This window comes from Coturnix japonica, chromosome 1, assembly GCF_001577835.2.
Source record: "Coturnix japonica isolate 7356 chromosome 1, Coturnix japonica 2.1, whole genome shotgun sequence".
NCBI classification, from domain to species: domain Eukaryota; kingdom Metazoa; phylum Chordata; class Aves; order Galliformes; family Phasianidae; genus Coturnix; species Coturnix japonica.
This window is the reverse complement of record NC_029516.1, coordinates 156,146,939-156,157,315: the sequence shown is the minus strand read 5'-3', so window position 1 is coordinate 156,157,315 and position 10,377 is coordinate 156,146,939. Positions and strand designations below refer to the sequence as shown.

Below are 10,377 nucleotides of genomic sequence, written 5' to 3'. Positions count from 1 at the left end.
AACACACGTAACAACAAAAATCATCTCAATTGTGGCTTTTATTATGTGCATAAAGAAGCTGATGATGCTGGGGGAGGAAAATAGCTACAGATTCACACCAGCAACTGATACTGGTTTATTTCTTCCAGGTTGCTCCTTGCATTTAAAATCTTTGGTTGCAAATTGAAGCCTTTCCACTGTGGAATTAAAGCGAAGTTTCTGTAATGAAAGAAAGAAAAGATTTAGTTGAAATGTCACAATTGTGCAGGCTTTAATTGCAGCAGGTCTGACCTTCGGACTAAAGAGTTCACCTATCTGAGAGTCACAAAGCCTGTTTCTCTTTCATTTCATACTCGGCTGCCGGCACCTTTTGTAATAACTGAAAAGGAACAGAGAGAAATGCAGAAAATAGAAAATGCAGGGGGGGAAAATCAAAAATGAAAGAAAAAAGGAAGAAAATCTGGATGTCAAAACTAGAGCCATAGTGAGGTGTTAGCAATCCCAAGGCTGAAAACACTCAAAAATAAGAAGAGTAACACAGGGGACACTTTATTATTATTATTATTATTTTTAATATCTATTTTCTATTTAATCTTCCTTCCCTCCCCCCTGCTCTTAGCATTTATTTCCCCCTGCTCTTAGCATTTATTTATGAAGCTGAATGGCTTCACCCTAGAGCTGCAGAAGCACCGCATCCAGCATGGGGAGATGCCAGGAAAGGAGGACTGATAACGTGTCATCAGGAGATTGGCCTCACACAAACAACTGCCCCGTGGGGCTGTACTGGAAGATATGTTCCTGTAGGGAGTTACTGCTATACCTCAAACATGCCTTTATTTTGTAATAATAAATGCAGATAAATGCTTAAACTGCTATCAGCTTTGTCAGCTTGCTCTACAGTTCTATTAGCATCTGGCGATGGGGGTTCCTGGTCTAAGAAGAGCTTTTAGGCACTAAAATAATACCCTGTTTTCACTGATCTCAGCATTTCATTATCATTATTATTTTAAGTCAGGATCTCTTGCCTAATCTCCACAACAAATACTGATGTGCTGCCCTCTAAGGAGCTCTCAAAACTACTTGAGATTAACCCTATGTTTTCTCAGAGAAACACAAACATCATCCACTCTCATTTCAACAAAATAAACCCTCAAAACAAACAAATGAATAGAAATTCACCCTCAATCCCTACCCTGAAAAAAGGAGAAGTTAACTGGGTGATTCTTAATGCAGCTTAACAATCCTAATAACCCATGTTCTTCAGATACTTGGCCAAATCAAATACCAGAAATAAAACACAGGTGTGACCGATTACCTTCTCCTTCATGCAGGTTGATTTGTTTGTTATTTGAACCAAGATATTCAGTCACAACTGATGGAGGACAGCGCCCAGGCAGCTGCTGCTGGCGCAGGTCGCGGTGTTCTCTGCCATCACCCCAGGAGACGTTTCTGGAAGTAGTTCAGAAGCGTCTTCATTCTCGCGGTGACTTTCATTTAGATCTTCAGGGGTAACAACATCAGCTAAAAAAATAAACAAATTGTAATCTGCAGCTAAAGATACTTGGTGTTATATATTTGTATCATGTCGGAATAGGCTGTTTCCACAGCAAGCTTTTATTTCATCAGAATGCTCATGGTTTTGCCTCCTAAATGGCCTCACAAATAAGCTTATCATCTCAGGTTTAAATTATATGGATACACATCTGTCAGTATATCTGTCTGTATATCTATCTGTATATCTATCAGTTTTACATATACACATATATATAAATCTTGCTTTTCTACTTCCTCTCAGCTCTCTAAGGACCTTCTTTCTCTGTCTCTCTCTGCTGCCCCATAAACAAACTCCTATTTCAGGCAACAAATCCTATCAGCTTCCAGCAAACAACTATTGTATTTTAATCTTGTTGTGCAATTTACAGTAAATTACACTAAACTAATATAGAAATAAAGGAACAAAACAACCAATAACCGGATTTCTGTGCTGAAAATCCTTGGCATTCTTCAGTATTAACTATGTTCTCTACAAATATTTTTATGCCAGTTTTGTATCACAAAACACACTCACCAGCCAAGGCACTTCCACTCCGCAACCCATTTGCTTTCTGCTTCTCCTAAAATACATAACAACAGTATAGAGAAAAAGAGAGAGTCTGTGACAAAAGATTTTGCTATTCTAGGAGAGAACAAAGTCTGTGTTCTATTTTAGAGTTACTGTGTCATTGTACCTACAGGGTTTTCCTCATTTCCACTAGCAGGCCATACACTGCTCCTTAAGTAACACCAAACCTTTACAAAGCAGCAGTGGGAAGTAGCACAAGTGTAATTTGTAAGTCACAAGTTCTAATTAGACAAGGAAAGTTGAGCTGCCATCAGTCACCCTGTGACCTCTTGGCTCGTGGTGGGAGTAGCCACGAAGTTGCTGCTGTTTGCAGAGGGTGGCACTTGCTCAGATGATGGGAGAAAACCATGAGGAGGAAGACACTGGATACAGTATGATGTATTTAGTGAACACAAGCCAGGTCAGAAGGATCAAGGAAATTTTATAGTCTTTTTTTAAGCTCCCACAGCTACTTTGTATGTACTTCTGAAGCTGAGTTTCCAAAACCTGGATCCTCCCACGGCATGAACTGGTTTTGGAAATACCCAGAAGTGCACGTAAAGCATTTATCTCCTCATTGTGGACATTAAAAAGAAGGAGAGTTTACTAGCAAAGAGTAGAACCTTGCTTCATGAGCTGAATGTAACACCTGGAATATTGGAAAGCCTTCCGAAGTCCCCTAAAATTCGTACCTCCACAGAGGTCTTCCACAGTAAATAGATCATCTTTGAAACTTTCCAGTCAAGAGGAACTACATAATCATCTGGCAACAAGGATTCTGCAGAAGAAAATATGTTTGCAGTTGAGTGTTCACATCTCTTCACAGCTAAAGTATATCACTGCATTAGAATTTTTTGCTAATTCCTACATAAGCCAGCAGCAAAGCCAAAAGTGACATTTACAGAATCAAAGGCCACTGCACCAGAGGGGAGGGGAAAGAGATTTGGTTTTGTTTTCTTTTCTTAGGCAAAGGTTTTGTTTCCCCCGCACTCCCCTGAACCACAGCACAAACAAGAACAGAAAGATCTCAGCCCAGAAATTCCACAAAATGCAGCCTGGTAACAAACTCCAAGTTTTAAAATGTTTCATTATAGGAAGCTCTGCAGTATTACACAACAAATCACTGTCTGAAATGCTCTAAATGCAACAACCCTTCACTCCTTAAGGAGCTGAAAAGATCCTTCATAGGAAAGCAGTCTAAAATATATTTGGTGCTTGTAAGAGAAGCAGCCAAGTAAGTAAATTAATCTCTCATTTATAAATATCCAAAGACATTTACTTACCAAAACTTTTCCCTCTGAAATAATTAAACAAAAACTGTCTGCAATTATCACTCACAGAATCTACCACCTGATGGAGTGGTTGGCAACCCTGCCTGCAGCATCCCCTGATTCTATGTGTATGTCAGTAAACAACAGCCTATCAACATGCAGCCGGCCACCAAAAAACACAAGAATTTCTGAAGTTGTGAGAAAAATGTGACTGAATCTGAACATGGTCAGCATTCTGCATGGAGCATTTTGAGGAGAAAACAAACCCACAGCAATCACAAGCTGGTGGGAGCTCAGAGATATCAAGGCGGCTGTATATTTCTTAAAGGTTGTTTGCAAAGGAAACTCATCTGGAATATCATATCACAGAATATCATATCATAGAATGGCCTGGGTTGAAAAGGACCACAATGATCATCCAGTTTCAACCCCCTGCTATGTGCAGGGTCACCAGCCACCAGACCAGGCTGCCCAGAGCCACATCCAGCCTGGCCTTGAATGCCTGCAGGGATGGGGCATCCACAGCCTCTTTGGGCAACCTGTTCCAGTGCATCACCACCCTCTGTGTGAACAAATTCCTCCTGATATCTAACCTAAACCTCCCCTGTCTCAGTTTAAAACCATTCCCCTTTGTCCTGTCACTATCCACCCTCACAAACAGCTGTTCCCCCTCCTGTTTATATGCTCCCTTCGCTAAACAATCTAAACACCCAGAAACTCACTCACAGAAGAATGACATTTGCTGCACCCAGCAATCGAGTGCTTTGGAAGGCCTGTTCTGTTTGCTTTCCCCCTGGCAGATCACTTCTTTCAAGTCATGGCCAACTCCAGTCCCTCCTAGATGCTGGCAGTCAAGACCACAGACATCAGCTCTTGCCAAGCTTAGAGTGCAATAACATTACAGCAGTTGAGCACAACACCAGTTGTTCCTGGCTCTGCTTAACCCTGTATGCACACGATTTGGTGCTAAACTGAGGTCAGGCAGCACTGCAGGTTCTTTGGGCACACATCAAGGCCAGCAGTGCTGCCAGGGGGCTGCCAACACTGTTCTGGCAGGTAGCATTGCCACCAGCTTGTGTGATAAAAAGAATCAGCACTCCTGTATTAGCACAGAGACAGAACATAAGCTGCTTTTCAGCTGTCTTTACATTTTTTACACGAGGATACACGGTCAAATTTAACTCCATTGAAACAAAGAGGTGAACAGGCTCAACAGCTCATCAGTGTTTTAAAATCTATTTGTTTGCCAAATCAAACACTGTTTTTTTCCCACTGACTAAATTTAGGCCAAGGACGTTGCAGACCTTTACACACAGGGGACGTGGGTGGCTCTTTCCATCACAGTTGCCACACACAGCTCCCCCGAGCACTGACGGTGCTTCTAAGTAAGTTAATGTGCGAAACTGAAAGTACAAACATAGGACAACTAGAGCTGCAGAAGGCAAACACGCCACTATGACACCCAGTCACGTGTGATTAAAAAAGAAGTACTGAATGACTGAAAATGCATCCTGTAAGTTTGATATCAAAGTGGAAAAGTTATTCAGTTGTACCTAACCCACATTGGGGTTTATGAGTAAACCCACATTAGGGTTCAATTTCTTTTTCTTTGCTTATGAGAAAATGCTGCCAACATCTACCAGATATAAATTAAAAAGGAAATCAAACATGCAGGCTTAATGTAGCAGCACATATTTTGTACCCTCTTGTCCATTTAGTTTGGTCATCAACACATTAAAGTCATTCTGAAGAATGATGTATTCACATCAAGAGCTTCATGCTCTGGATTTGAAGTTACTAAGACGCCATCCCTACAGAGAATGTGAGGGTGAGGCCAAGCCCAGTGGTGCCTTGGAGGTAAAGTGCAAATGATTTTAGTTATAGAAAAGAAAGTAGTTCACCAAAGCAGCAGTGATTCCTTTCCTTAGGGTTACTATTCACTGCTACCTGCAGTCAGAACGAACATTTAGTCACACACACACATATATATATATATATATTTACACAGCAGCAGTAAGACAAGCATTACCCAGTGGAAGACCTGGAGAACCAAAGAGCTGCACAAGTTGAAAAGCAAATCCTATAGATAAGGGAAGTCCCAGGAAGCTGGCTTTCACATTCACATCTTGTTTAAATGCAGGTGGAGAGGCCTCTGACTGCTCAGTGCCATCTGTTCTGTGCACGTTTACAACACACCTTTCCAAGCTGCTCAGATCTTCTGCATATTCAGAATCAGCTTTAACAGAAGACAAAATATCTGGTTGGCTGCTCATGACATCTGAGGAGGTTTGTTCACTCTCACCTACTCCGTTACCAACTGCCTGTTGCTGCCTTGGAGTTGGAGCTCGCTCCTGCTTTGTTCTGGAAACACTACAAGAATACTTTGGCATTGGAGAAGACTGTCCCAAATGAAAATATGAAATAGCACATAAAGGGGAATCCACATCGGGGGTGGGCAAGGAATAGGGTGCCTGAGGGCCACTGTACGGTGCAGCATCCTCCTGAAACACCAGGCTCTGCTCATGTCCCAGTCCACGGTCCTGTTGCAGATAGCCCTTTTGCTCCACTTCTAACACACCTTCTGAGGGACCATCAGCTTTTAGTGGGACTTCCTCCCCTCCCTCCGTTCCACCAGGGATCTCTCTGGGCAGATTGAACTTGGGTGCCAAGTTGACTATTCTTCTGTACCTTTTTTTCTTTGGTGCAACCGGTGCAGCGCCATTTCCTGAAGCATTTACTTCCATTGAACAGAGTGTGGAGGTGCTCCTGGGTTCCACAAGAGAACCCACACGCACTTCATCAGGCGGAGATGCCAACAGACCACTGTTCTGTATATTCCCTGCCTCCTCAGTCCCCATTCCCTGGTGGTTTTCCTTTACCAATCCCTCACTGAGCTGGGGGCAGTTCAGCTCTCTTGAATTGTTGGTGCACATCTGTTTGGGCTTCCTCGCTTTCTTCTGCCTTTTCTCACTTACAGACTGATCCTCAGACCAAGAAGGAGGAAGTTGTGTATCAAAACCCAGCTGCAATTCCTCAGCAGATGAACTAACTGAAAGAAAAGCCCAGCCATTAGAGCAGTTCTTCTCTTCAGGTGTCACAGCCCTTTTATTGTCTGTGTTTCTATCAGGTACCTTGTAATGCACTTTGGAATTGTGACAGAGAGACGCTTCTTTTTCTTCACCATTTAAATGCAACTGTTCAGCTTCCATGTCAGGTTCACATGTACTTTTAAATTTGCTTTCTGTGCCGGACAGCAGCCTGTTACCTTTGGAGTTGCATTCTGCTTCTCGGATACAGCTGCACTTGCAAAGATTTTCCCTATGCCTTTGATTCACTTCCTCACCACCAAACATGTTTTCGGTCGTGCTTCCAGTACAAAGGGGTTTCTTATCTGTTAGAAGTGAGCTGTCACTTTCTACAGGCACTTCATGTGTCAGCACCCCATTGGATACGGCTGAGATCTCTGAGACAGGAGAGCTCACAGCTTCTGTCCCACTTTCCTTATCACCATTTGGCCGCTCCTCACAACCTCCCATTGGATCCTCAGGACCTTCCCCAGACGCACACAAGGACTTTCTGTTTTCCTCTTCTGAGTCCTCCCCTTCACTTTCAGATGTTTCCTGGTTGTCCGGGCCGAGATGAGCTGCTCCACCTAAATTCTGCTTCGTGATTTCTGTCATCTTCATTTTCTTATTTCTTTTTCGCTTTCTCCTCTGCTTTACTTTTGCCAAGGGATGCCCACGGTTTGTCCTTAAAATTCTCTCCCTGTGTGAAAAGTAACAATAAAAAGAGTTTAAAAACCAATATATGCATAAATATATCAGCATGAACATACTTGTAGTGCTCCATTTGAAGGGTATTTACCATTAATAATGGTCAAACACAGACTTTGTCAGACTTAAAACTGACAGAACCTCAGATAAGAACTTCTATTGATTAAACACAAGTGTGAACCTTACAGCACAGAACAGTCTTGAACATCTGACATATAAATAAACACAGTTGCAGTCTCATTAACTTAGTTTTACTAGAAGCACCAAAAATCACTGAAATCCTGTTTCTGGATGCATTAATGTAGATACTAAAGAAGTTAAAGGGCTTCTGCTATTCTGAAATTCCTGAAACATCACACAGAGCAGAGGGTACCAAGTAAGAAAACATCATCCATTGGGATTAAATCGACTACACTTAGAACTGAAGACTGTACCAACCAAAAGCCTGAATAACACACAGGCACGGGGACTACAGCAACACTCTGATGCTGCTCAGTGTGTTATGAGTGGGCACACGTTTGGAGAAGAGAATATTTCACATTCTATTTGCAACAAAACAATACACTACAGATAAATTAACCCAGCTGCAAGCAGTGAGTTAAAGTGAATTTTGCCTGCATTTCTCAACAAATTCAATAGATTGCAGCCCTAGAAATGACTTCTCTGAAATTGTTGTGTTAGTTAACCCTGAAATGAACATAAGGAAAACCCTCCAGGCCACAGCACAGCCACAGCATTACTAAACCAGAACAGGATCCAGAAGCCCCAGCGCCTTTGCATGGCTGCAATGAGTGCTGTGGATCACAGAGAAGACCTCATGGGAAAGCACACACACCTAATTGCCCTGAAATGGCACCCAGATCTGGAAGCATCCCCCTAGGAAATCAGATTTCCTCCTAATGCTGGTATTTAAGTCTACATGGTGCTCCTCTCAGTAACGATATCTGACTTCCTCTTGCACAGGCAGGTATACTTTCAGTACAGGGTGCTGTACTTTAAGTGCAGATACCTCTACTGCGTATTAGCCAAGATGAATTGCACTTGGACAATATCCCATTCTGCTCACAGTGCCCTTCCCTACACTGAAACACCCCAAAGAGGCACAGGCTGCCTGGAAGAAAAAGAGAAGTAGTTTTAGGACTGACTAGATTTCCTTTGGCTATTGAATGAGACTGCAGAAAAGTAAGATGCCTACAATGGTAATTAAAGAGGGTTTATTAGATGCAACCCAGGTTTGTCTGAACTACATACATATCGCAGAACGTGCCTTAAATCCTGACACTAACATTCCTCCTTCTGAAAAGGAGCTTTAGGAAGCGTTTTTCGAGTAGGAAGTTCTCTGAGGTTTTCAAAACAATGATGTCCCTCACAAAGGGGTACAAAAGAGCATTCTACTTGTGCTTGCTTTGAATGGAGCATGGAAATAAAACAGCAGATGTGAGCGCCAGTTCCATGGAAAATCTGCTATTTGATCTTTGTGCTGTCATTGACAGTTCTATGGAAATGACCAGCAGATTGCAAGTGTCAGCACCAGTACAGGAAGGCTGAAATCCAGCAGCAAAGGAACAGACTCCTCCAGCCTCATCACTGCAGTAAGCTCCTCACTGTTAATTCAGATTCAAGAAGCAAAAACGTACTGGAGAGGATTCACTTTAGAATGCAAGAACTGCAGAAACACAGCCACCAAATAACATGGTAATAACACTGGATAACCCACAGAAACCAGCAGCTGTTATTGCACTGGAACTGCTGCATGTCATAATAAAGGTGGTAGCAAACGTTGGTCCAGATGGATGACTTTGTGTGCCTGGAAGTATAATTTAATAGTAAGAACCACAGGTTCATATTAAATACAACCACACCAATTCTCCACCTTGGAAGAGAGATTTTAGATCAGCTCTGTGAAATCAGTTTTCTAAGGGTTTGGATTTAGCTCCAGAAAGGACTAAAACAAAAAGGGATGTGATGGACCGAGGGCAGAATAATTAATTGCATTATTCTTCACTCTTCTTCAGTCCTAACAAAACACTGCCTCCAAACACTGGCATGCACGGGGATGCCACAGCTGAGATTTCCTGTGTGGGGTATATCCAGTATCACATTATGGCTGTTGTTTTTCATTTAATACATTGAATTGTCTGCTAATTGTCTTACATTTTAACCCAGTTCCTCCTCTTTTAGCCCAATTATGTGCTTTTTAGAAGAGTTTTCCCCACTCATAAAACCACATGGCACACAGAGAAAGTCTGAGAACCAGCATGGAGATAGATACAGATAGACTTCTTCCTTAGCAGGGGCATTTGCTAACAAGTTGTTTTACAGCACACAAAACACTCAAGTGGAAAGAAAAGCACTGCAGGTTCAGTTGTTATTTACATTTTGCCACATTATGCATTTTAAAGAGACACAACTGTTTAGTAATAAAGACCTTAGCAATGTAAAAGTATTTGTGTTGGAAGAGGGATTCACATTCTATAACGATACTTGGATATTTCTCAGCCTGCCACTTAGGCAATATCAAAAGCTTTATCCCATAACTCCGTTACATGTGACCTCAAGGTTTAACCCAATGCTCAAAACAGCACCTCCAGCCTTAGAGGCAGTGCTCAGAGCCCTCACTGGAGAAACCAGCATTTCCATCACAGCTGAGGCAGAACAAGCAAAGAAAACCTTTGGAAGGTGGGAACTTGTTAAAAAAAAACCCTGGAAAATGACAAAAAGAGGGGAAAAAAGAAGCCAGTTATTTTAATGAAAGTTTATTTTAATGAACTTCAGCTCTACCATACATTTAAATTGATGTCTACTTGATTACAATGAGCAATGTAACTACTGTCAGCAGCAGAAAGTTGGGATAGAAATTCACCGTTTATGATTCATAAGAAATGCTTACACATTGCAGTGCTGTACATCAGTGCTACCCAACCCAAACCAGTAACAATCCTACTAACTGGGTTCAATCTCAAGTGATCCTGTGCATGGCAGGGGGTTGGAACTAGATGGCCTTTAAGGTCCCTTCCAAGCTATGCTATTCTATGGTTCTATTGTTCTTCATTTTGCAACAGCAATGAGAATTAAAGATACGCCCTCATGAAATACACCATTCTATCACAGTGCTCAAAGAGTTACTCCAGTTTCAACCACTCTACAGAACTGCTGGTTATATGGTTCCATGTACTATATAACCAGCCATCACATTCCTGGTCCAGACACAGGAGACACTGATTCAAAGAGAGCACAGAGAGCAGCACACAAC

At 42.1% G+C, this 10,377-nt stretch overlaps 1 protein-coding gene across 6 annotated transcripts in view; it reads right to left on the bottom strand.

Moving 5' to 3' along the window:
• Nucleotides 1-20: 20 nt before the first annotated feature.
• Nucleotides 21-10,377, bottom strand: part of N4BP2L2 (NEDD4 binding protein 2 like 2) — a 34,673-nt gene continuing 24,316 nt past the window's right edge. For 3 of the 6 annotated variants that reach the window (XR_004305964.1, XR_004305965.1, XR_004305962.1), the window contains 5 exons: nt 5,381-7,116; nt 2,773-2,858; nt 2,048-2,093; nt 1,295-1,500; nt 21-198 (listed from right to left, as the gene is read on the bottom strand). Coding sequence is in view for 1 of the 6 variants with exons in the window: in XM_032442141.1 (XP_032298032.1) it covers nt 1,346-1,500; nt 2,048-2,093; nt 2,773-2,858; nt 5,381-7,116 (2,023 nt within the window). In the remaining 5 variants the exon portion in view is untranslated. Of the gene's footprint in view, nt 199-1,294; nt 1,501-2,047; nt 2,094-2,772; nt 2,859-5,380; nt 7,117-10,377 lie in introns of those variants that run through there. The other 3 variants (XR_004305963.1, XR_004305966.1, XM_032442141.1) reach the window with 3 other exon arrangements.